At 37.6% G+C, this 27,603-nt stretch overlaps 1 protein-coding gene across 3 annotated transcripts; it reads left to right on the forward strand.

Moving 5' to 3' along the window:
- On the forward strand, positions 1-27,394 carry LOC113055029 (lymphocyte antigen 75-like). 3 transcript variants are annotated; one of them, XM_026220966.1, is made up of 35 exons: positions 2-329; positions 2,059-2,427; positions 5,575-5,748; positions 7,330-7,491; positions 8,393-8,509; positions 9,744-9,878; positions 9,959-10,159; positions 10,926-11,083; positions 11,190-11,297; positions 11,459-11,547; positions 11,723-11,892; positions 12,114-12,322; positions 12,422-12,564; positions 12,647-12,728; positions 12,875-12,946; positions 13,952-14,069; positions 14,376-14,411; positions 14,503-14,672; positions 16,183-16,244; positions 16,380-16,456; positions 16,868-17,004; positions 17,091-17,199; positions 17,337-17,500; positions 17,931-18,060; positions 18,149-18,369; positions 18,774-18,936; positions 19,039-19,197; positions 19,416-19,538; positions 21,224-21,412; positions 21,909-22,132; positions 22,215-22,398; positions 22,493-22,651; positions 23,493-23,615; positions 23,793-23,969; positions 26,340-27,394. In XM_026220966.1, exons 1-35 carry the CDS (start codon positions 245-247, stop codon positions 26,510-26,512), a joined length of 5,172 nt encoding a protein of 1,723 aa, XP_026076751.1. In that variant the 5' UTR covers positions 2-244; the 3' UTR covers positions 26,513-27,394. The 3 variants fall into 3 exon arrangements, with proteins under 3 accessions (XP_026076753.1, XP_026076751.1, XP_026076752.1); XM_026220967.1 differs by having other exon boundaries at positions 9,962-10,159; positions 26,340-26,654; XM_026220968.1 differs by lacking the exon at positions 23,493-23,615 and having other exon boundaries at positions 1-329; positions 26,340-26,654.
- The last annotated feature ends 209 nt before the right edge of the window (positions 27,395-27,603 follow it).

A 27,603-nucleotide genomic window follows, 5' to 3' on the forward strand; every position in this document is an offset into this window, starting at 1 on the left:
GGGTATGGTGTTCCGTTAGAACAGTGGCTTTGCGTTATGACGTCTTTACAGCTGGCCAACCATAGCTCGTCCGTGTAGCACTAAACAGAAACAGAAAGGTTTCTCTGATCAGGAAAACGTCATAATCGAGGGGGACTTTCTACCGTTTACAGCGTGAGAGCACAAACCCGGTCTGTAGAAGCAGATTTAACCTAATCTGAAGATACATGACAGCAGTCAGGAGGTGTTGTTTACATCTCTGATCATGGATTGGAGCACACAGCAGATGTTTTACACTATAATATTCCTACTGTCCGGATTAGGAGGTTGCGTTTCAGCTGTAAGCAACGGTAAGTGTGCCAAACTCACTAAAATTCATAGTGTACTATCTACAAAAAAAATTAGATGAGCCCTGAATGTGAATGCAATAATGGCACGTTAAGCCTTATGATGGTTTTCTATGGGAGGAAAAGGCATAACGTGTTATTAAACGCGTTGAATTCATATTCAGGGATCATCTGATTTTTTGTAGATAGTATTCTTTATTAGTATGATGTTTAGTGAGTTTGGTCTGTTAATATCACTGTATTAGTACGTTAGACCACGTTAAGCGTTGGAATGTCCTTTCTGTCCTGTGTATAACGTTACTGATAGCTAACCTCTGTTTCACGTCACACTAACTGCTTTTAATAGAGTTAATATCGAACCATTCAGAAATGTAAAACGTTAAAAGACTAAAACGACTCAAGCCCTGCCAGTTTGATGGGGAACGTGATATTATCTTTAGTAAGTGGAAGCAGGTTGTTTGCGTTGGTTATATAATGTCTGCGTGCTGCTCTGAAACATTTAATACATCTCAAATATGGAGCCTTAGCAGTTTACAAGTGTGAGTTTGTGGGTCTGGACCTGTTTTTATACAGTCTGTGGTCTGGACGGGTTCACACGCTGTCTGTTTGACAGGGTCCTCATGGCCAGTGTTTGGAAAACAATAGACACAGTTTAAAAAAAAAAAAAAACAGCACTGAAATAATAACCTGCGCCATTGCCTCAGTGTAGATCATGGCTCATATCCACCTCCTGCTAAACAAACACCTCCTCATATTTCAGTCAGATCTGGGTGTGTGTGAAAGAGCCATATTTGAAAATTAAGATTCAAATGATAAAACATCAGTATCTGCATTAAATGCATCTGCAATATTTACTGTATTATTATTTCATTCATGTTAAATGTTGTTTTGTAAGCCGTCTGGTAAAATTCACATTTTACACACACACACACACACACACACACATATATATATATAGAGAGAGAGAGATAGCGAGAGCGAGAGAGAGATATAGAAAGAGAAAGAGAGATATGTTAGATGTACTTATTTACTGCATAATATTTATTTTTCGTACGTTCACACTGCTTTTGTAGCTTTATGCTTTCAGAAATCATTAGTGTGTGGTTAAATACACACTTGTTTTCCTATGTTTCATATTAAACAAACAAACAGAAAACTTCGGAGAAATGTTGATGTGTTTGTTTTGTTGTGGCTGCAGCGAGGCCCAGCCTCATCTGAAGCCTTTGTTTTCTGCCTGTTGCTCTAATCAACAAAGTGCAGAGAAGAAACTATTATGACACAACTTTGACACCGTATCAGACGCTGTGGAAAATAACTTCACTTTGGCCAGAGAGAAATACCAGTTATTAATCCAGTGTTGATTTAAATGCACTCATAGGCTGCACCTTCAACAAAAACACACTGCTGTATAAACAAAGATTGCTCGAGACATTCTGCACATCTACACAAGCTGATGTATCTTTTTGAAGCATGCGTGTGGTTAAAAATTTGCATACCTCATGTGGTCCCCGAAATGTCTTGGTAAAAGGGCATCTAAGGTCTTTATTTGGATCTAAATGATCTTTGTTGATGTAGTTAAAACAGTTATCAGAAGCACTTTGAATTAGACATGTAACAATGTTTGGTTTAGCACATTTTGAGTCGGTTACTCTCCACTCTCATCTTCTCGCAGATAACCATCTCATGCAGGAAGTGACTGCATCAAATAACAATCTGTTTTATATTTATGCAGGAAATGGCACGTTTTCTATCCAGCACAATAGCAATGGGAAGTGCCTCCTGGTCCAGGATGGAGTCTTGAAGTTGGGAGCCTGTTCGTCAGTGCCAGCCGTTTTGTGGAAGTGGGGTTCAGCCCACAGGCTGTTTAACATGCAGTCGTCCACGTGTCTGGGTCTAGAGGTGCGCACCAATATGTTGACCATGTTCAGCTGCGACTCCGATGCACTCCTGCGCTGGAAGTGCCACGAGGACATCATCTACACCGAATACCAAATGAAACTCAGCGTCGGGACTAACGACTCTGTCACTGCCAAGATCGACGGAAAGGACACTTGGAAAAGAGGAGGGAGCTCGGATAACATCTGTCATCAGCCGTATCGAAGTAGGACACTGTCACTTTTGTACATAATTGTTTAGAGACGCTGTAGGCAAATGGATCGCACTCTGGGCAAGTGGCTGAATGGTTATAGGTTCAAATGCCAGAAGAGGTGATGCATTAACCATGGTTCACTGGAGAAAGGTTGTCTAGAGTTATTGTCTTCATAATAAGTCTCTTTAGATAAAAGTTGATGCCTGTTGCTCATAAAAGTATTTTCTTGACCTGGCAAGCTCTAATCTTATTGGCTGACACTACACAATTCTGGGAGTAAATGTTTTTAATAGAATATATATATATATATTATTTTCTGCAAAAATAAGAAGTCACTACACTGGTACTTGAAGAACGTAGGTGCATTTTTCACACATTTCTGTGTTTGTTGTCGTGTGGTTTAGTTTGTGTTGCATAGGCTTGCACCAAATGCATGGGGGTTGATTTGCTGTGGTTGTTCGGATCACCCAGTTCATCCGCTTTCCGCTGATCTGCTCTGCAGGAGGAGCCTTGAGTTTCGCTCAAACAACCACTGTTGTTTCATGTGACTGTAGAAATACATTAATGGAGTTTATGGGAAACTCCACCTGCTCATGGTTAATAACAGAACGATTGCTTCATATCTGGCAGGAAACGACCTGTTTTCTGTCTTTCTTTAGTTTCATTTCTTTAAAAACATTAGTTTCTCTATGAATTTGCACATTCAAAGGTGGTAAACATTGTAAACATGGTTGGGAATATTAATTAATTTATTTATTTTGGTCACATGGGCTAAATTCTCACAGCTGCAGAATGTGGTTGTCATTTCTGATCAGTCTGTTTGTTTTGACCTTTTAATACGTTCCCGTTTTTAGCTAAAATATTCCTAAGCTCAGAAGTTATCATTCATAACTTTTTTTTTAAAGCATTTTGCTCGCCAATGCTAAATACTGGGGAAAAATTAAATAAAAATGTAAAATATTTTTTACAATTGACAGTAATTTTATTCTGTTTTTAATTTTCTGTAACATTCTGTCTTTACAGTCGCTTTCTTTTAAAGTGTAAATGAAGTGATGTGTAGCCAAGTGTCCCATACTCTTTGTTAGGGCTGCACGATGTGTCGTTTAAGCATCGACGAATGTGATTCACGGATTAATTGCAAAGCTTAACCATCATAGAGCGAAAGTTTTGACAGGGCAGAGAGAGAGAGAGAGAGAGAGAGAGAGAGAGAGAGAGAGCGCGTGCGTGAGAGAGACAGAGGGAGAGAGAGAGAGCGCGAGAGAGAGAGAGAGAGAGAGAGAGAGCGAGCGAGCCAGCCCCGGCCACACGCTCACCGTCTTCAAACAACATGAGCGCTGTCTTGCTCTCTCTCCCTCGCGCATATTAATCAATTGACACGATGGTGTCGATGTTTAAATCATTTTAAATGAGAATGTAAGTGTGCTCACCCTATTTTTGTTTGTAAGAAACAGTTTGATTAGATTTTATGTCGCAATATATATCGCAGAAAAATAAAATATTGCAATGTCATTTTTTCCCAATATCGTGCAGTCCTACTCTTTGTGCTCTACTTTTATCCCATCTATAATAAGTGCACACACACACATTAATGCAATTAGCAGACTTTTTTTATCCAAAGCAACTTACGGTGCCTTCAGGCTATGCGTTTTTTTACCTAACATGTTCCCTGGGAATCAAACCAACAACCTTTTGTGCTGCTAATGCAGTGCTCTACCACTGAGCCACAGGAACTACACACACACACACACACACAGTGCGCAGTGCGCAGCCATACAGTGTTCCTGTAGCTCAAGTGCGTTAACAAGTGCAAGGTTGGGGATTCGAATCCCGGGGAACACATGAAAGGAAAAAATTGTTAGCCTGAATGCAATGTAAGTTGCTTTGGATAAAAGCGTCTGCTAAATGCATATCAAAACCTATCAAAAACCAATCAGACCATGAGCAGGTGAGCAGTTGGGGGTTCGATGCGTTGCTCAAGGGTCTCACCTCATCCCTCGTGTTGAAGGTGGAAGAGAGCACTGCACATTCACTCATTCCACCTACAATCCCTGCCAGAACTATGAGGAACATTTGATTTTACATTTACATTTACATTTATTCATTTAGCAGACGCTTTTATCCAAAAGCGACTTACAGATGTAGAAAGTGGAAGCAATCAAAAACAACAAAAAGAGCAATGATATATAAGTGCTATAACAAGTCTCAGTTAGGTTAACACAGTATACGTAGCATGGGATTTTAACTAATATAATAAATAAAAAGAAAACAGAATAAAAAATAAAAGAATAGAGCAAGCTAGTTAGAGGTCTTTACACATACACACACACACGCATACATATACAATTGCATAATAAATTAAAAGAAAACAGAATACAAAAAGATTAGAAAGGTAGTTAGATTTTTTAAAGAATAGAATTAGAATAGTGAGTGTTAAAGTTAGAGGGTCAAATAAAGATGGAAGAGATGTGTTTTAAGTCGATTCTTGAAGATAGCCAAGGACTCAGCTGCTCGGATTGAGTTGGGGAGTTCATTCCACCAGAAGGGAGCATTTAATCTAAAAGTCTGTAAAAGTGACTTTGTGGTTCTCTGGGATGGCACAATCAAGCGACGTTCACTTGCAGAACGCAAGCTTCTAGAGGGCACATAAGTCTGAAGTAACAAATTTTGGTAAATGGGTGCAGAGCCAGTGGTAGTTTTGTAGGCAAACATCAATGCCTTGAATTTTATGCGAGCAGCTATTGGAAGCCAGTGCAAATTGCTAAACAGAGGTGTGACGTGTATTCTTTTTGGCTCATTAAAAATTAATCTTACTGCTGCGTTCTGAATTAATTGTAAAGGTTTGATAGAATTGGCTGGAAGACCTGCCAAGAGGGCATTGCAATATTCCAGCCTGGACAGAACAAGAGCTTGAACAAGGAGTTGTGCAGCATGTTTCGAAAGAAAGGGCTTGATCTTCTTGATGTTTTAATAAAGCAAATCTGCAGGATTGGACAGTTTTAGGAATGTGGTCTGAGAAAGTCAGCTGATCATCAAAAGTTTTATTTATGATTCATTTGTTCCCATGAGGATGTGTCAGACGGGGGATTTTGTCAGATATTTTTATTTCTTTTTTTGGCAGATTAGCTACATAAAGCCACAATCTCTTCCCCTTTATCTCAGGGATGCACACAAGCGGGGGGAATTCCAATGGGGCGCCCTGTGAGTTCCCCTTTTACCACAATGGGACCTGGCACCACAACTGTCTGCCTGGCACTGAAGACAAGACTCTGGACTGGTGCTCCACCACAGCAAACTATGATCAAGAGAACAAGTGGGGGAACTGTCTGAAGTATGGTAAGGTTCACATCCCTCTGCAGCTGCTGGGGTTTTTCCAGAGAGCAGCTGGAAAGTACATGTGACTTATTTTACAAAATTAAACTTTTGACAATTGGTTGCCGTTTTATCCAATAGTAACTACAGTAATGTTAATTTCCCAATTAAAGCCAATGTGTGCAGAAAAAAAATGTATTTATTAATTTAGTGTCTTTTTATCAAGAAAGAAAGAAATTCAGTAACTTTCAATTAAAAAAATACTACAAATAAATCTAAAATACTCCATTTATTTTTCAAGAAATAAGAGTTGGGGTATTGTAAAAATGTATTTCCGTGGTATTACAAAAATGTTTGTCGGTGGTGAGCTTTTCACAGATACTGTCTTTAGTCAAATATTTACCTACAAACAAATACCAGCCTGACCTGCTTAACCTGCTGGTTTTTACAGTAACTAACTAATCATTTTCGATTTTTAAGACATAAGTGTTAATTGTATCGATTGTAAAATCGATTTTCCATGTCTAAAAAAATACGTTTCCTTTTTCAACGTCAAATAACGGAAGAACCTAAAGAGAGCGCTGGAAATGCACAAGTCAGCAATATTTCTTATTTATTGGCATTAAGTTTCGTGCAGAATAGCAACCAGCAACAGGAATGCAACATTCTCGAAAAAATATATATACAGAGGGGACAGCTGCCATAACAAAAGAAAAACATCACTGCAGGCTTCAACCCGGCTGTATTTATGATTTAGGCAATTCAAAAATCTCCAAAATTATTTTAAATAATGATCAATCCATTTCAAACAACTGTTCAAAAAATTTTAACTTTAAATGGACTTGAGAACAGGCCATGTGTGTTTTTTTTATTGAATGTAACCGACACTTAGTCTAGGCGGCACTAGGCAGGCATGCGCAAAAAGGCTAGGGCCATTACAAATTTATTGGACAGGAAAAAGTCGATCAACATTTTCGGGGTCCAGACGAGCAGGGCGTTTTTTATTCACTATATGTCCAGCTGTTGAGAAGACGTGCTACGACCGCACTGATGTCCCAGGGACACTCAGGTAACGCTGCGCAAAGTGGGGGTATTACCAGTCGCTATCAGCTTGCAATGGTCCTTTTCATAACTCAGAATCTCCTGTAACTAGATGCATGAATGAGGCGAATTTCGTGTCTACCGCGCCACGAGACCTCCAGACGCGCGTAAACGCTTCTTTTAACATTGAAATCATTTGCGCCAGACGCTCTATTCACTTTTGGTGTGAACGCAGCATAAGAGGTCACTTTGGACGTATTTTCTGTCTAGCTTTCGCAAGGCATACTGCACTTTCGCAATTCTTTATTTTCTTTTTCTGCTTGTTTGTTAATTTTGTTACATGTATATTTTTTAATTGTTTAATTATTTTAAAATTAATAGTGTACATATTTGGTTAAAATCGATTCCCTATTTTCATTTTCGAAACTTTTTTTGGTTGGTCCGATCGATTGTGCAATCGATTTTCGAACTAAAAGTGACAGCCCTAGGGCAGGAGACAAACAGATGGAGGTCTGTATAATTAAAGAATTGTAACTAACCCCCTGTCTGTTTTCTTTTATTTAGTGGAGGGATGTTCTTCTTCTTTATGGGATGAAAGCCCAGTGAAAGGACGCTGCTATCAGGTCGTTTCCACAGCGGTGGTGACCTGGCACGAGGCACGGGATGCCTGTCAGAATCAAGGAGGAGATTTGCTCAGCCTGTCTAGTCCTCAAGAGCTTGAGTTCTGTAAGAATAATTTCTCATTTTCACTACAGTGTTATGATTTTTATCCATCTCTATAGCTGACCCCCCAATCTGCAGCTTAAGTATTCTGCTCAAAAGGGTCACTAAGATTTTTTTTTTAAAGATATCTCTTATGCTCACCAAGGCTGCTTTCTTATATATCAAAAATACAGTAAAAACAGTGAAATATTTAAATTGAAACAAATTTTTACAATATAATTTAAAGTGTAACTTATTCCTGTGATGGTTTATCTGCCATTACTCTAATCTTCAGTGTCACTGCAGTTGGATTTGGGATTGTAAAACATGAATAGTAAAACAAGCTATGCATCTCTATCTATATTATCTCATAATTATCAATATGGATGCACTGAAATGTTTTTGAAATACCAACAGGATATGTTCAGGGCCTCTGTTTGTCTGACCAATGGCAGCTGGGGGGAGTGTGAGAGAAACCTGTTTGAAAACACTCATTATTTTTGCTGCAGAATTACACATTTCGGCTTTAATTCACACTGATTTCACAGCTAAAGCCTGACATTCACAAAACAACTTGTAACATCTGAACAGATTTTAAAGAAACTGGGCAACATACACTTGTCAACTTTGTAATAGTCACAAAAGAAAAACTGGCCATCATACAGTACTATACTATACTACCGAGGATCACATTTTAGCAGATTTTAAAGTACTCACTCACACAGAAAATTGTTGCTAGGAGACACAAGTCAAATGAAAACAACATGTGTTCTAAAAACAGTTCAAAATATGAAACATCTTTGAAATCTTCTGACTGGATCAAAGTCTGAAGCTAAAAAATCAGAGTGTGTGACCATCAGACACTACAATGTAAGTTTTTATTTTTCCTTCATTTAATATCATTATTTATCTCCTTCCCCTGCAGTTAGAAATAAGACAGACTTGCCAAGTAAGCTGTGGATCGGCTTGAACCATCTGGACTGGATGCAGGGCTGGCAGTGGTCAGATGGATCCGCTTTATCTTTCGCCCCTTGGGAAACAGGTGATTTCAACCGGACCGTGTATTATAAAGAATCTTAGAGTAGATTATTGTTTCTATGTTTATGTCTTAAAGCAATGGTTCATCCCAAAGAGAAAATTCAGTCATTTATGCAACCACATGTTCTGGAAACGTCTGGAAGAGATCTGACAATCAATCAAACATTTTGTCTTTTGAAACATATTCACTTTACATCCTGTACAACGTGACAGTAATTTAGGTTTAGCAAATCAAGGAAGACCAGTTCTCTTATCCTCCGATCTTTTATGTTCTCTGCTGTTCAGCCACTGGCTACAACATTTCTGTCGCTGTTAATGTGGCAGTTTGTGAATGGGCCTACAAGCTTAGTTGTTTTGCTAGAATAACAAACTGATGACGTGAATGGCATCTTTATGCAGGAGAAACCGGCAGAATCTCTGTGTGTGATGGCAGCTTTGTCTCTGACTGACGGTTAGCTGTGTCGATGTGGGCGGTTTGTGGGTGGTATCAATGAATTGAACTGTGTCTATAAACGCTTATGCAAATGATTTGCATTCAATGTTGGAGAACTTAATCCAATACTGTAATCTTGAGCTTTTTTTTTTTTTCAGATTGTAACGGCATCAGTAGTTACTTTACCTGAACAGAAACCATGTTAATTGTCATTTTACTGGTTTTTAAAACTTAAATAAACCCATTGTCCAATTCATACGAGATCAACAATAAAATAATAGTTGCTAAATTGTCCTTTCAGTTCTCAGAGAGGTTAAGATTTGTTTTAGATCTCAAGGAATGATGTACATTTCACTGAGATTATTGTGGCCCCCAGAATATATCGAAATGCATTTAAATTTGGACATGCATAGAAGTGGTGCACTTAAATCTTTGTATGAATGAACAGCATTTTATTGTATTTTGAATAAAAAATAAAATATGATAAAAGCATTTATGATGCCATTTATCATAATATCAGTCTTTTAAATACCCAATTATGTGCTAATTCCAGTGCATTCACGTTTATTTATTGTACAGTCTCCCTCCTAAATGAATAAATAAATAAATATGTTTTTGGATACGAAATTTATGTTTTAAACTAATAATACTTTTGAAACCCTGAATGTAACGCATATGTCCACCAAATGAAAAATGTTATCAGATTCCAGAAAAAGTATGAGTGAAAATGTCTGATTAGATTAATTATTACCGAAACTGTTTGCGTAAAGTGTGACATTTGTGTGTCATGTGGCATGTTTGTTAGGCATGCCAATCAGATCCCTTTTGTCGGACGAGGACTGTGGGGTTCTGAAGGAGCCGCTGCGTTTCGGCGCAGAGACGTGTGAACATCGGCTTCCATTCATCTGCATGAAGAGTGATAACGGCAGTGAGAGTCCAGGTGAGATACTGCCCACTTGTTTTATTTTTCTTCTTTTTCCTCCGTTTGACAGCTCACTCTCTCTCTATCTCTCCTTTCAGCAGTCAGGGAGGTATATAAGCCCACGGCGTGTGACAATGGTTGGATTGGATGGAAAGGATTTTGTTATCAACTCGAAAGTGGAACAAACTCAAATCTAACGCATCATGAAGCTCAGAATGTGTGTAATATGGCTCACTCTCACCTTGCCAGCATCCACAGTTTAGAGGATATTGAAATGCTATACACACATTTTCACTCAGGTAAACGCACAATGCACACAGATATAAACAACACATAAAATATTCCACTAGATCATCCATTAAAATGATCGTGATTAACGTTAATGTCTAAATTATGTTGTTTTTTTATGTTGTTAGCATGACAAAGCAAAGAAGAAAACAAAATAATGAAAACTAGTAAATAAATAAGTATACAAAAAGATAAGTAAATATAAATAAATACATAAGAAAAAAATTATATTTGTAATATTATAGCTGTATTGCTCCTCTATAATATATACACTAAGGTTATATTTTAATCTTAATTTGGCTTTCTATAATTTAAGGCCTTTAAGGTCTTAAATTTAGAGCAGACAGTATTAAATGAATAAAAAATATGGCATTAAAATGTTGCATGCATTTTCTGTATTTTTGTTTTCCAATACAAAAATGTAAACGTTCTTAAATCAAGATAGATTTACTTTGAGATATTGAGAAATTAAATTATTTATTGACAAATTAATGCTCAAAACAAAAATAAATATCTGTCAGTGGGGTTTATGTATTATACAGTATGTACAGTATATATTAATTATACAGTATATAATATTATACATCTATATGTATGTATATGTATGTGTAAATATATATATATATATATATATATATGTATATATATATATATATATATATATATATATATATATGTGTGTGTGTGTGTGTGTGTGTGTGTGTGTATTTGTGTGTGTGTATATTTGTATGTGTCATACATTTGTACTGAGTTTATATGTCTTTTTATATGTGACAGATCTAAAGGCAGATGTATGGATTGGTCTTTCGGGTAATGGAACCACCTCAGTTTATAACTGGGGCGATAATGTACCAGTGTCTTTCACATACTGGGCCAGAGCTCAACCTCCACCTCTTCTACCAAATACCATCCACTGCGTGTACTATTCAGGAGAGGTGTGTGTGTGTGTTTTACATCATGTCAGATTTTACTTGAGCAATAACACAACAAGAGTGCTTTTCTGAATTTTATCACCGCTAATTTCTCTATGCACGTTTGCAGCATCATACATGGTCTGTGTCCGACTGTGAAAAGCAGAGGGCTTACATGTGTATGAAGAATGGGACTGTGAATGAGAGCACCTCAGAGGAAGGCTGTCCTACAGACGGGGTGAGTGACCATCACTGACACCATTGAACATTTCACTGGAGCTCCATGGAAGTACATTAGATCATGTTTGTGCTTCATATTGTTGTTCTTACCATCCAATTAGATTCCACATGTGAATCTGATTCATGAATAAGCAGAGATATGTATTTTCTTCTCTCTAGAACTGGAAGAGGCATGGCGGCGCTTGCTATAAAGTGGACAGAGAGCTGGTGTCATATAAAAACAGCTGCCACATCAGCATTAATAACAGGTAACTGTTTGCACCATTCACTTTTGTAACTGACTTTTTAAAAAGTACACTAAATCTTGATTTTAAAAGAAAAAATATTTTGTTCAAATATCCCAAGTGTTATTGATAATAATAGTGAGCCATTAATAGAACTAATCTAGAGTAGTAACATGAAGATATGTAATCCTCTCTCTAGATTTGAGCAGGCCTTCATTAACAGTCTTCTGAAAGAGCTTATCAGCACTGAGGTGTTGTATTTCTGGACGGGGCTACAGGGCAGTAAAGGCTCCAGGGAGTACCAGTGGATCGGTCAGGATGGGACATCAGTCCCGGTCACCTATACTAACTGGAAAAGGCTAGAACCCGGTAAAGCACATCATGGGATCGACAGTGGCTGTTCACTATCCTAATACATTTCTCAATTAGACAACTGCAGACTTAAAAGTGTTTTGTTTTCTGGCTTACTCTGTATATTTTTCAATGGAAAACCAATACTGATTACTGGGAGGGAAAACAGTATCCTAACTTTTTAAATACCATCATTTAAAAGATTTTGCATTGAGTTTGAATGTGAATATGTGTTTCAGCGTTCCCTGGGGGCTGTGTGGTGATGTCTACCGGGAATCCTTTGGGCCAGTGGGTTGTGAAGAACTGCACTCTGTTCAAAGCTGGCAATATCTGTAAGAAACATATTAAATCAATGATCCAACCCACCCCGGATCCAATTGTGCCCAATCCCAATGCTTCCTGTGCACCCGGATGGGTTTCGATGGAAGGCCTGCTACACTGTTACAAGGTGTGTTGAGGTGGTGTTCGTCTAAAACAGAAGTTGAGTCTAGATAACGAAGACCTTTCTAGTTGTATCTAATGGACATCTGTTTAAACGTGTCTGCAGGTGTTTCACGGGGAGCGTTTGACCAGGAAGCGCTCATGGGACGAGGCAGAGCGTTTCTGTCAGGCACTAGGGGGTCATTTGCCAAGCTTCACTGAGGCTAGAGATATGCTAGTGTTAGATTCCATCCTGAGAGACTCTATCAGGTACATATCATTATCATATACCCCAAACCAAGTGCTGTGAAAAGTATTGAGTGATATTTGTGCTGTTCGTTTCCCTGTACAGCGATGATCGTTTTTTCTGGGTGGGACTTAATCGCCGAAATCCAAATAACAACAACAACTGGGAATGGAGTGACGGGCGTCCGGTGAGTCACTGTCATCTGAGGTTTTCTGATCCAAATAAAGACATATTTGGATTAGGATCAGGGCCATCGTTTGCTCCTCTATTGCTTGATTGAGTAAAGCTCATGTGTGAAATGTGTAGTCATTTGTTTCTGTTGCTTGGTAACAGGTCTCCATGATGATCTTTCCTGATGAATTCAATGAAGATGATGCCTATGACAGGGATTGCATTGCGTTTAAGGTGAGGTGAACATGACCCCCAGAACATTAGTTGCATTACATGACACCTGAACTCGAATGACATCTGCATTATTGTGCAATATTATCTCAATAAAAACATCACGTGAAATGACACATGCTATTTTGAAAAAGTTACCAACTTACACACTTAATTGTTGGATAGCTGTACATATTTCTGCTCGATATTTTAATATTTCTATGATTTAAAGTGCCCCATTATGCTATTTGAAAGCTTCATAGGTTTAATAGGTTTTGGGAGTCCACAACAACAGGTTCACATGCATGCAAGGTCAAAAAACACTTGCATTTTCTTATAATATGTATTTAAATTTCTCAATGACTCTCAAGCGGTTAGTTTAAAGATTCATCTTTCCAAACTTCTCCTGTGCATGAAGCTACTCTGCTCTGCTTGGTTCTGATGACCCAGTCTGTTGAGATGGGTTTACTGCATACAGAGCATGTCTGGAAATGAACACCTATCACCAGTACTGAAACACAGCTTATCAATAATACATTCTATTTTAATAATAATAGTTCTCCACTCAAAATAATGAATCAGTGGGGAAAAGGTTGTTAGTGAGCCAGACACACAGCTTGGTAACAATAATGGCATATGAGTTAGCCGAACACAGACAAAGAGTTCGGCAATTCAGAGTTGACTCTTTCTTTTGAGAGACAATAACTGTGTTTATGATGCACTTTCAGCTTTACAGCTTTGCAGACTGTTTACATTCATATATAGTTACATTGCACACTGCAGGAAAGGCCATTTTCAAAAATCCATAATAGGGGCACTTTAATTTCATATTACAATGAGTCAGACACACACTGTATTTATTTGTCATAGAGCATTGCTATAAAACACTCAAATAAGAATAAATGTCATTTAAACGTCCTAATATTGTGAAATAAAGACTAGATTGATAGATTGTCATCAAACAGTATTATATACATATCAGAGTTTTGTGTGTGTGTGTGTGTGTGTGTGTGTGTGTTATTTCATCAGACTTTGAAAAGAAAGTCGTTTTTCCACTACCTGTTTCAAAACTCCCATCCAGAGACTTTTTATCCCAGCACCTTTCACTGCGATGCCAAACTTGAATGGGTGTGTCAGATACCACGAGGTAAACAACACCCAACACTTTTTTTTTTTTTACGACCACTTCCTGGCAAGGTTTTCATAGTTGTTAATAATTATTTACATAGATTCTATATTTACTTTGCAAACAACAAATTAGCGTAGGTTGAGTTTGAAGAGTTTATTCCCCTTTACTGTATTTGTATGCACTGCAAAAGAGTGATAAGTACAGTATGTTAAGAATTTCACCTTTTATGTCCCATTGCAAAATAACAGAATACAGGTTTGGAGCCATATGAGCCTAGCTAACATGCTAATATGCTGATTTCATGGTCTTTGTATATTTCTCTAGGTCAAACACCAAAGACACCAGAGTGGTACAACCCAGGTAGAGCATTTATTTCAAATCAAGTGCCCAAATACAAAATGGATTACTTGTGTGGAAATCAGTGAGGTGTTTTTTGTTTCACTGTTAACAGAGGGGCAACATAGCACATCAGTGTTTATAGATGGCCAGGAGTTCTGGTTTGTAACAAAGCCAAAGTTGTCCTTTGAGGAAGCGGGCTTGTACTGCAGCTACAACAGCAGCAAACTCGCCTCACCCAACACCCCTGATGCCACACAAAGCCTACAGAAAGAACTTCGTAAGGTACCAGATGTTCAGGGGTAGATGTTTGAGGAGATCAGACCCTTTAAGTTAAAGTCTGCACCTCCACCTAACGTCAAAACAGAATGCTGGTGATGTCTGTAGCTTAGTAAATGAATAAAACATACAGTAGGTAAATCATAAAAAGCTGATTTATTCATGCATAGACAGTGCAGAACGTAACCCTCAAAAAATATTAAGAATTTCCTTTGCTAATTAAAATGTAATTTTGAATATATTTAAAGGTAATTCGTTCAACTTTTTAAATTATTTCAATTCCGTTTAAATTTATTTGTTTAGCGCTTTTCAATGGAAATACATTTGGTTCAATAATGAACGAAACTTTATAAAACTGAACGTAACTTTTTCAGAAAATATAAAAAATATGCCATTACAAAATAAGAAAAACACAATGAAAATGAAAAAAAATCAGCTCAGTCGCACAAATTTAACAGGCTCTTCAAATATGCTTCATTCTTTGTTAATGTTTTTCAAGGATTCGTTTTCGCTAATCGTGGATTCTGAATTCATTGCGACATATTTCGCTGTGAGCCTGTTAAATTTGTGCACCTGAGTTCATTTTTTTTTTTTTCATTTTCATTGTGTTTTTCTTCTTTTGTAATTTGATATTTTTGATAGTTTCAGAAAAAGTTACGTTCAGTTTTATAAAGATTCATTCATTATTTTTGAACCAAATGTAATTCCATACTTTTCACAATGCACATTGTTTCAAAGCAGCTTTACAGGAAATGCATGTGTCTATATTTCATTGATCTGTTGTCAGAAGTGAATGTGTCCAAGTAATGTACATTTCAAGGTAATAGAATCCTACAGGTAGCCAATATGAATTCATTTCAGACAGAAGCTCATTAAAGTGATTATTACAAGTGTGATCATAATGATTACAGTGTAGAGAAAATTTGACAGCTGTGCATATTGATTCAAGTTGGTGTAAAAAAAAATGGAAAGAACAGAATGACTGGCACTGTTTATCAATTTAAAGAATCCTTGCTGAATAAAGTGTTAGATTTTACTTTTAAAAACCTTACTGGCCTCAACCCCCTTTTTTGAACTGTAGTAAATATGTATTCAGTTTGAATGATAAAACCTATCCTTAATTAACTGAGTACTGATAAAGCAGATGTAGCTACTGTCTCTTTTATTTATTTAAAAAAATAGTATTGCAATAATATAATAAAGATTTGTTAATCATAAATACAAAGTTGAAACTGAGCATGCCGTTTTATCTGATGCACGTGGAAGGCTGTGGATGCATTATTATTATTATTGCCAAATTGAAAATTGCTTCTTCTTTGTTTTCCAACTATTTTTAAACCAATTACTTGTTTCATTTTTTTTAAATGTTCTGCTGGCAGTATTGTATGAAACAACACCCATGCACATAAATGGAGATTGTTTGATTCAAAATGAAGTGGAGGTCTGCTGGGTAATGGATATTATTAATATGAGTGTCAAATCAGCCAGTAATTAATCTATTTTTAATGATCCGTAGCATTCGCAACAACAGACTGAAAAGTGGTGGGCAGACATACCTGATCCTCGTTTTCACTTTAGGTTAGTTCTGCTTTTTCATACCTCACCCAAACCTCATCAAGAAGTATTATTAGTGACACGAACGTCTCTTTTGTTTGGTGTGTGTGTGTGTGTTTTTGTGTGTGTGTTTTTGTGTGTGTGTGTGTGTGTTTGCAGGCACCGCTCCATGTATCCCTATTATTCAGCGTTTCTGGGCAGGTGCCCCTCTATCACTCCTTCCGGGTTTGAATCCGGTACGAGAGTCTCATCGTGATTCCTACAGTACCTCTTACAGAGTTTGTATTAGAGCAGCTTGTCATGATTTTTAGCTTGAAGATGTTTCATGACTCATTCGGATGACTTTCCTAGTTGTAGCACAAAAGAAATTCCTGTGAATGTTGAAAGACCCATGAATCACTTCAAATTTGCACATCACTTTTAATACAAAGTTTATTCATGTATTTATCTTTTTAGGTTATAAGATCTGTTTTATACAAGAAACGAGAATATAGCATTTTTAAAGCATTTATAATAGAGGATAGCAAAGACATGTATTTAAAAAAAAAGAAATAGCTTGTTGGAAAAATGGCCTTCTGAATTGACCGCAACAACTATGATTGATGAAGCTAATCGGATGATCCTCTTGAATCTTTTCTTCTCTGTAGATTTCAGAAACAACTGTGATGAAAGACAGCCGTTTGTGTGCGAGACCCTGAACATCACTTCTGCGGAGAAAGGAACCCCAAAACCGCACCCACCCGGCACCCAGTGTGGGTCAAATTCACATCAGTTCAGAGACAAGGTCTGTCATGCACATCGCAGTCCTTGAACTTTAAACACGTGTTTTTTGTTAAATGTTAATGACATAATTGTTTATTTGTCTTGCAGTGCTACATAGTTTTATCTGACACTTATTTCCAAAGCTTTAAAAAAGCCAGTGAGTTTTGCACGACAATGAAAGGAACGATGCTCACCATATCTGACCAAGTTGAACAGGGTGTGTTTGATTAATAATCTATTCAAATCCACCGAGAACACATTTTAATGTAAAACATATTTATTCATGCTTTTAGTACTCTTATTGACTCTCCTTTTCTCTTATCTCTCTGTCCTGTGCATCGTTCCTCCATTTAGATTTCATCACTACACTTTTACCGGGGATACCCGGACAGCCTCAGAAAGTCTGGATTGGCCTCAAGATTTATTCTTATAGCATGGAGTGGGTGGACAACATGCCACTTGACTATCTGAACTTCAATCCTCTCGTGCAAGGACAGACACGACAAATATATTTCAATGCAAGTGTCCAGCTGCTTTAAAAGTCTTGAAAGTACTATAAATGACCACAAGGATCTAGAGATCTGGTCCAGTGCACTGTAAATCAGAATCTGGGTTATTTTTAGCAGCATTTGTGGCATTGTGTTCCTCACATGTTTACAATAACTTAGAAACAGCAATACAAAAACACTATACTAGTTTGCCCAAAAATAAAAACTCTGCCATTATTCAGCCCTTAGGAATTAATACTCTTATTCGATAAGTATACATGATTTGCATTACTGTAATAAATTACATTTTTAAAAATACTGTATATAGCATTATCAATTCCCATGCGGCATAACTTGAGTTCAATGGCCTTACTGTTAATTTCATAAGCGATTAAAAATGTTCTGGCCATAGGGTTATCATAATACACTTAATCTGAGGGTTTCTATTTTTGCATTGCAGTCGTATGAACAGGAAGTGATGGAGCTCTGTGCCTACATGTATAATGATGCTCATTCTGACATGATTGGCACCTGGGACTACAGCTCTTGCTCCGACCGTCAGAATCTCAGCATCTGCCAGTATTACGCAGGTTCGAGCCGCCAGCCATCATCTCAATCATCTGTATGTTATATGTAGTATTGTTCTTTGGATTAACACCCATCTGACATATTCCCCAGATAAACCAGAGGTACCTGATCTTAAGGATAATTTCACGGCTAATAATCACACATTTAAGGTGATACAGCAAGAGAATTTAACATGGGCAGATGCTCATTGGTTATGCCAGAACTACAGTATGAGCTTAGTCAGCATACCTGATGCATATGTGCAAGCATTGCTCACAGTTGAGGTTTCTCGAAGACAACAACCCCTTTGGATTGGACTCTTCAGTGAAGACGTGAGTGAAGATCACATGGCAAGCAACCCAGACAAATATCGTGTTTAAGTGAACTGCAAAATGAAAATGGATTAGTAAAAAATTAATTATAATAAGGGCATAGAATGTTACACTTATACTACTATTCAAAAGTTTTAGAAAAATATTAAATTTCTGGTAAGACTGCTTTAATTTGATCAATCAAATAATTAAATCAGGAATATTCTGAAATATTATTACAATCGAAAATAACTTTTCTATTTTAATATACTGTACAAAAAAAAAAAATAAAAAAAAAAAAATGTAATTTTTCAGGATTATTTGATGAATAGAAAGTTATAAAAACTTACAAATGTTAGTGTATTACTTACTAGAACAGTTCAATGTCATTACCATTCCTGATGATTATTGTTATTGTAATCAAGGAAGGGGAGCACTTCTACTGGACAGACCACAGCCACGCTAAGTTCAGCCGCTGGACCTCCGAACCCACCAGAGGGTCCTGTGTGTATCTGGACACTGATGGTTTCTGGAAAGCAACCGAGTTTACTGAAGAGCTTTCAGGAGCGATCTGCCACACCCCACACTGTGAGGATTCAGTTCATAGATGCTAACCGCTACCTGTGCTTTCCATTATATACGTTCATATGTTTTGCTTAAAAGTGCATTTTATTTATATACACATACTAGATAAGACCATCATACCAGAGAGAGATTCGGTCAAATGTCATCACAAAAGCAATGGACAGAACTGGATCCTCTTTAAGGACAACTGCTACACGTTACTGCTGGCGGCCTCCAGGTGGGGCAACGACAAGATCAATGAACAGCCGAACTGCAAGACTCTTGGTATGGATGGATCGTATCTGGGACCTTTAAAATACTGGACAGCCATGATACTTTTTCTGCTCTGTTTTCAATGTTTCAATTCTACGGTCGAAGATGTTGTATAAAAGCCTATGTTTAACGACTTCTAAGACAGAACAAGATTAAGCATTAAAAGGTGAATTGACAACTGGATTTAGCTGCACATAGCCTTTTCAGGTAATCTTGTCTGTGTGTTTTAGCTGGGTCTGGAGAAATCCTGACTATCCGTGATGAGGAAGAGAATGATTTCATCCGACAGCAGTTGCTGCCATTCAAAAACTTGGTGACGTTTGTGTGGCTGGGAATGAACAAAAGCAAGACAGGTAAGATGATCATTTCCCAAAGTGCACTCTTTGTGAGTTGTGTAGTCTTAAAGGGGTCATATGATGCGATTTCTGTTTTTCCTTTCTCTTTGGAGTGTTACAAGCTCTTGGTGCATGAAGAAGATCTGTAAAGTTGCAAAGACTAAAGTCTCAAATCCAAAGAGATACTCTTTATCAAAGTTAAGACTCTGCCACGCCCACTAAAACGGCTCATTCAAACAGCCCCAAACGTCCACGTCTACGGGAATATTTGCATAATGACGGGCAAATGTTCGCACGAAGAAAGAAGGCGTGGTTTCAGTAACCACAGTTAGTGTTGAAGCAGTTATGTCGGGTAGATGCTGTGTGTATTTAGACAAAAGCAGAAGCACTTTATTTGGCCTTCCGAGAGTAGATACATTAAGTAATCTTTAAGATTATTTACAACAGAACCGCAACACATTTTATGGATGACCGTTTCATAAACCTGGGAGAGGAGGTCATTCTGACCTTGTTACGACAATCTGGCGCTTCTGAATCAGCTACTGGAAGTATCTTGCGTTATTAGTTTAAGAATGTGCTATTGACTGTTCATATGAGTTTTTTGGGTTTGTGTGTGTGTGTGTGTGTTAGAGAGAGAGAGAGAGATATGTGATAGTGTCTTCACACACAACCTGTTAAGGTCCCATAATGACACGTGACATTGGGATCCGACGTGTAATGTACAAGTCGAAAACGGTTTACAGTTTGCACATTTTTTTCGTCGCGAACGTTGATTTGCCTTCAAAACACCTGGTAAAAGAGTCGCATGATAACGTGCGCCATGACTTCGACACACACTTTACCTTCAGGCATTTATTCACACAGAGCTCGTTCCGGGACTGAACCCGGCAATGTTACTAGGTCCCCAACCCGGGACCAATCCCAGAATCAATCCCGGGACGTGTTTGTGTTCACACAGAAGGCGATCCGGCAATGTTCCGGCAATTTTCCGAGACCAAAGTGCAGTGTGAAGGGGCTTTTCAGACTTGAACTGATGGTAAAACTAAGGGCAGTATTAACTGTCTTTACATTTATTTTGAAAGATGAAGCTCGTGATTATGGAAAGGGGCATTACATTCCCGGCGAGTGTTTGCCATGTTCAGCCAATCACAATGCACTGGGTCAGTTGGCCAATCAGAGCAGACCACGATTGTCAGAAGGAGGGACTTTGTAGAAAACTAATTGTTTGAGAGAGGCGTGTCATTGTGGACCTACAATAATGGACAATATTTGAAAAATGTGTTTTTTAAACATTAAAGCATTTCAACTTATTCTGTTACACCAAATAATGATCTTTAAAAAAAGCATCATATGTTCCCTTTAAAATGCCAATTATCAGACTAAACATTCAGAATTTTACACCAAATGACAATTAATTTGGATGTTTCCAAGTTCAAGCTAATACACTACATGACTTTTAAAATCTGAAAAAAAAAAGTTATGATCTGAATCTAATACACAGTGTGATTTTCTGTGAAATATGTAAACTCCAACTGACCGAAATCTACAGATTGGCTCTGACTTTCGACAACCAGCGTCAGCTTCTTAAGGCTGAGAACTGGGGCAAAAATCATGCTGTGTATTTCAGCCTTTATGTGGAAAGATTGAGTAAGACAGTATCAACCAGCAGTTCATTCTTGCCCTGTGTGATGTGTTTGGTTTAGATGAGCAGCTGAAGTGGCTAGATGGCACCAATGTGCAGTTCTCGAACTGGAAAAACGGTCAAAGACCAAACATCACCGAGCCCTTCATGGTTGGCCTCAACTTATTCGGAGAGTGGCAAATGATAACAAATCAATGGTATTTCAAATCCTTCAGACAGCGGAGTATTGTGGTGTGCAAGAGTGAAAAAGGTAAAGTAACACCACTGAGAACACCACCACAATTTTTTTTTTTTTTTTTTTACCAAAATATTGTTATTTAGTCTTAAACTGTAAAATGAGTAATTGATACGACATGATAGACGTTTGTAATTACATTAGTCATTAATGTGTGTAATTACATTAGTAATAATTACATTAGTAAGCTGTAATCTAATTCTATAACTTATTTTCTTTTTTATCAATATTATGCATGTTGTTCTTATGACCTCAAATGAATTAAAATGCAACTACTAATGAAAAGGCAAATATTTTATATAGTTTATTTATTATAAAATGTATTTGTCAAAATATTTGTATCTTTGAGGGTATGTCAAAACTATTTTTTTATTTATGCTTAAACTTTTGATGTACACATTTAAAATTTACAGTTGTTTAATATGTACTGGTCCGGGAAAATGCATTTGGAATGAAAACTGACAAACCAGACAAATGCCCTGTGACCTTTTAACTGCAAAATATTTTACAGGTCCCAAAGAGGAATTCATGAAGGGTGTGGTTGACGTTGATACACCGGACGGCATAAGTTACCGTCGGGTGGCCAAGAGAATGGACTGGTATCAGGCTCAGCGAGAGTGTGGCAGCAGCGGAGGAAATCTCGCCAGCATTCCTGACAAAACCACTAACGACAACATGGCACTGATCGCCAAAAGAGACGGCTTTTCACTGTGGATCGGCCTCTCCAAACAAGATGTATTAATCATAATTAACAGAAATGAATAGCAGGAAGCTCAAACTGTTGCATTGTTATTTAATGTGTCGGGTGTTTCTCTAGGTAAGCGGATGGCCATTTGAGTGGTCAGATGGGAGTGCGGTAAAATTCACACCAGATGGATTTGTCAATGACGGCCAAGATACCGAGGAGAAGTGTGTGTTTGTGGACTCCAAAGGCACCTGGACGGCCATCAACTGTCACGCAGCTCTAGAAGGGGCCATCTGTTACAACCACATCAATGAGAGTAAGACCAGCTCGCAATGAAGCAACACAACAGCTGTTCAGAAAAGATCAGACTCAAACGGGTTCTCTTCAATTCTATTGTTATTTTTTTCCAGAAACTAGTGCACATCTCTCTTCTCGGTCCAGCAGCAGTTGTCCCAAGAATGATGATCACTTTTCTTGGGTCCTGTTTAAAGATCACTGTTATGCTTTCAGCATGGAAAGCTACTCTGTCACTAACATGGAGAACGGCAAGAACATGTGTCAGAATCTGGGTGAGTGTACACGGCCTGTAGTGCTGTCTTGCAAGCTCCACCTTGGATCGCATCCAATTTAGAGGTTAGATAGGAAGAAATAATACACATGCAGCCAACCACAAATAGTTTTGCTTTATATGTCACTTAAAGGAGCATTCCGTAGGTTCTGAAATTTCTAACTGTTACTGACACCATTGGCCGTTAGAGGAACTGCAGCCAGTCTCATGCTTGTTCACAGTGCGCAGAGGAACACGCTCTTTTTTTTTTTTTTTTTTACTTCGAGGAGTGTCCATGGGTGTCTGAATTGTGCTGGAGGCTGGTCGCTTCTTTCCATCCGCAGAGTCCATTTGAAAACACTATTGCCGCTGCTTACTATAATGGCTGGCGTGCCGTATGGTTGTAAGCCCAAGTAGACGAGAACGCGAATGACGAATTTTCGCGCCAATTCGGGCCCAACTCCTCCACACACAATTGAGCCTACAGGCTGATAGAGGCAACCGTGGTGGACAGTCGAGGTGTCATTCTTTTTTTTTACATCATGGTTGGCTCATACATGTACAAATGAAAACTCTATCTCAAAGATTTTTTAAAGTAAAAAACTCCACATAGCTCCTTTAAGGGCATATTTGAAATTCACGTTAACATGATAATAGAATACTAGCACAAAATGTTGTCATTTTTTGGGCAATAAGCATTAGATGGTGAGTGATGCAACCTTAGTGGCATTTTATATAGTTACTGTATTTCATTTCTAAGCTGTTTTTGGACCAGTTTCTCCAAACCCAAACGGTGTAAACCATCCCAAAAAAAAACAGAAAGTGTTTAACAACATCTTGTATTTCTCCCGTGTAACTGGCAGATCCATCCTCCAAGCTGTTAACCATCAAGAGTAAAGAGGAGAATGATTTTGTCTCTGACTACGTGAATAAAAACCCTTCCATCACAAGCCGAGTGTGGCTGGCACTCGACGTTAATGGCAAAGGTGAAATAATGATTCGATCTGCCTTCCGTCAGACTATTTCCTTTTTTAAGTTGAAGTTGAAAAGTGTGATGCATGTGTGATGTATGGCAGCACGGATCATTAAATTACACAGAGTAAAAATGCTAATGTTTACAAATGAGAGGAGACTTATTTCAGTTCTGTAAATCTCTGCTCAAGGTAAGCCCACAGGTTGGAATGACGGCAGCAAACTGGACTTCTCTAGCTGGGATGCTAAATCAAAGCAATCAGAAGACATGTCACACGTCTGCGCAGTCATGGTGTCCAGCAGCGGCACCTGGACTTACACAAGCTGCTCGAATAGCCGCAGCCGAATCGTCTGCAAAGCACCTGCCAGTGAGTCCCCAGCATTCCTCACCTTAAAAATGTTAATTGATAATAATGTAAAATAAATACAAGATATACAGTAATAGGTAACACTTTACAACAAGGTTCCATTAATGATAGTTAATGTATTAAGGCTGGTTCACACGGCAGGATAATTAAGCCGATTTTAGCCCCAATTCACCCCTTCCGACAATCTTAGGATGCTCCGATTATCGTAAAATAATCTGATCAAATATTCCTGCCGTGTGGTGTGTTAAGACCGCTCTCCTCTGCTCGGAAGAACGTCGGGACCGCTCCGATCTCAAATCGGGGATATCCAACATGTTGGATTTATTTGGCCCGATTTCTTCTCGTGTGTGTGGTGCACACAATCACGCAGCCTGTGGACTGTGGCGTGTAGCCAATCAGAAAGCGAGGTGACGAGGCGGTGAGGAAGTACCGGGAAACAAAATCAAAACAGCCGGCGTATATAATATAACAAATATAACAAATACAAATAAAGTCGATGGGCATGACTATATCCACAACTGCAGTCCACCAGAGTACATGGAAACAAATATATGAGCGTTTATTTCAACGGTTATTAATCTGTGTAGTACGTAACAACATTTCTATGAGATAAAACAACAACTTTCCTCCATATCATGTTGTAGCAAGTATAGTCCATGCTCGTGTTGTCTCCACCTCTTTGACCATCGCCTTTTCTTGTTTTTCTTATGTTTTTTTTTCCGTTAAAAACAAATCACAAACTATGGCCACTGCATCCTCTTCATCTGCCATGATAAGTTTACTCTGAAGTCACGTTTGATCTCGAGGGATTTTGCGAGATTTCCCGTCTGACCTGGGAATGCTCGGGAGTCAAATCGGTTCGTGTGTGATGTGTTGATATTGCCGTGTGGCTGCACACCACACACTGAACGACCAAAACTGTTAGACCCATGATTTTTTATCGCCGTGTGTGGGGTCTCTCAGGTTTGGAAAATCTGCCGACAATTTTAAAATCGTCCCGTGTGAACCAGGCCTTAGCTACATGAACAAACACTTAACAAATACATTTATTACAGTATAATAAATGTACAGTTCTTAATCTTTGTTAATGTTAGCTAATGAAAACACACTCGTTCATTGTTAGCTCATGTTAATTCACAGAGCATCAAATAATGTTAATAAGCACAATTTTTTATTTTAATAATGCATTACTAAATGTTGAAATTAACATTAATTAATATTTTTAAATTTGTATAAAGTATTGTTCATTCTAAGTTAGGGCTGCACGATGTGTCGATTAAGCTTCGATATCGCGATGTACGAATCCATGATAGTCACATCACAGGATGTGCGATGTAGGCTGTCGTAGTTAACTGTAACTGTTAACCAGCTGCTCCCCGGCCCTTGACGAATGTGATTCGCAGATTAATTGCACAGCTTAACCATCATAGAGTGAAAGTTAATCATTTGCACGTGTTTTTAAGCCCTGTCAGTTTAACAGGACAGAGAGCGCGAGAACGTGCGAGAGTGAGAGAGAGAGCGCGAGAGTGAGTGAGAGAGAGAGAGAGAGAGAGTGAGTGAGCGAGAGTGAGAGAGAGAGAGAGAGCGAGCGCGAGAGAGAGAGAGAGCGTGCGCGCGCGCAAGAGAGAGAGAGAGCGTGCGCGAGAGACAGAGAGAGAGAGCGAGCAAGCCCCGACTGCATGCTCACAGTCTTCAAACAACAAAATTAGGTCAGATTTCATATCGCAATATATATCGCAGAAAATTAAAATATTGCAATGTCATTTTTTCCCAATATCATGCAGCCCTATTCTAAGTGCATGTTAACTAGTTAACCAATTAACCTTATTGTAAAGTGTTACCAAGTAATATATAAATATGTATATATGTGTATGTATATATACACACAGTAGTATGCAAAAAAGTAAAGTATAAAATATAATAATATACAGTTATTAAAGTAATTATATTTTAATTTAGTAAATACGTTTTGCAATTAAATGAAAAGTTACAGAAGTTTTCTAATGCACAAAATATATAATGGATATTATGTATATCATTTTATTATCAAATTATTTTGTAAATATTGAAATATGTTTGTAAAGTTTTAGAATTTTCTGTATTTAAACCTTATTATTAGACCAGAATTTTTGACAGATTTCTAAAATATTTGTTTCTCTTTATTATGACAGGTGGTCTAATGAAGCACTGTATATATAATACTTATATTTTTATATTTATATCAAATATCATGCATATTATAATATATAATATTTTAGATTTTTATATATGTGATATTTTATTATTAATATACATTCTTGGAAATGAAGAAAAAGTACAATTATGCAAATGTAACATTATGGTATAATATGTTGCGTATTGCGTGTGCAGATCCAGGCAGCCCCGTGGCTTTGGTCTTCTTCATCATTCTCTTGATCTGCATCGTCGTGATGGTCTCCTTCATCTTGTACAAGAAAAACAAGCATCGCTTCCATTCGACAGTACGTTACCAGCGCAACTTTGATGACACAGACAGTGCGAGTATGATCAATGATGAAGAATAACGGCTCTGCTGGATCAACTCGAATGAAACTGTAGCCGTAATGTGCCTTTTACTGGAAACACTCCTCTGTGCCATCAGCAGAAACTCCTGCTTCAGTGGGTCAAACTAAAGTTATTTATTGTTTTTTGCCACGGACGTCACGGAAAATAAAATAGGAGTGAAATTATTTTAAGGCTTTTGATGTTTAAATTATAAAAGTCTTAAATGTTTGTGTATATTTTGATCGGGGGAATACAGGTACTTACTGTACTACAAAGATTTGACTGTGTTACTTTGGCTTCTCTTGGGATCAGGGGTTTTCTCTTCTTGAGCAGCACTGAATATTGACCTACGCAGAGGGCTGGGATGCTTTTAAGAATGAACATTTTTGGCGTTTTCTTTCTTTTCTTTTTGAAGATGTGATTTTAACAGATCGTGAATGATCCCGAAACTGTATTATTTCATTTTAAATATTGTTTTTTTTTTTTTTGTCTTTTTTTATTTCTAAATGCCAGAATTATTATAAGAGATGATATCTATGCAGTCAAATGCTTAATTCGTTCAAACTACTGAGATCTGATGCACTTTATTGAGCTGTTTGAATCGAAGCACAAATTATACAATTTTAGTTAAGGATTTAGTACATGCTTTGTAAATATATATTTTCTTTTTCTTGTTGCTGTTGATTGTTTGTTTGTTCGTTTTTTCAGTCTGCACCAAAGATGTGAAGGTAATATATTGCAAACCCCAAAAGATTTCTCAAAAGACAAAATAAAAAAATGGTTTTCTTTTTCTTTTTTTTCATAATCTTTTGTTTTCGTTGTCTTTGATTTGATTACATATCAGCTTTACCTGTGTTTTGACATCAGATGCTCAATAAAACAATTTATGTTTTCTAATACTATATGTCCTTGCTGTGTGTTGATGAATATTTATTATTTTATAGTTTTAGTTGATTAGTTGCAGTATTAATTAGTGTGTTGATGCTGGTTTAGTACATATCCAGGCTGGCAAAAAGCATTATTTAATACCCCCCCTCCAAAAAAAAAAATGCTAGTTATGTTATGTTTTTATTTTATCTTTGTATTTTTACTTATTTTATTTTACATCCAT

This window comes from Carassius auratus, chromosome 36, assembly GCF_003368295.1.
Source record: "Carassius auratus strain Wakin chromosome 36, ASM336829v1, whole genome shotgun sequence".
NCBI classification, from domain to species: domain Eukaryota; kingdom Metazoa; phylum Chordata; class Actinopteri; order Cypriniformes; family Cyprinidae; genus Carassius; species Carassius auratus.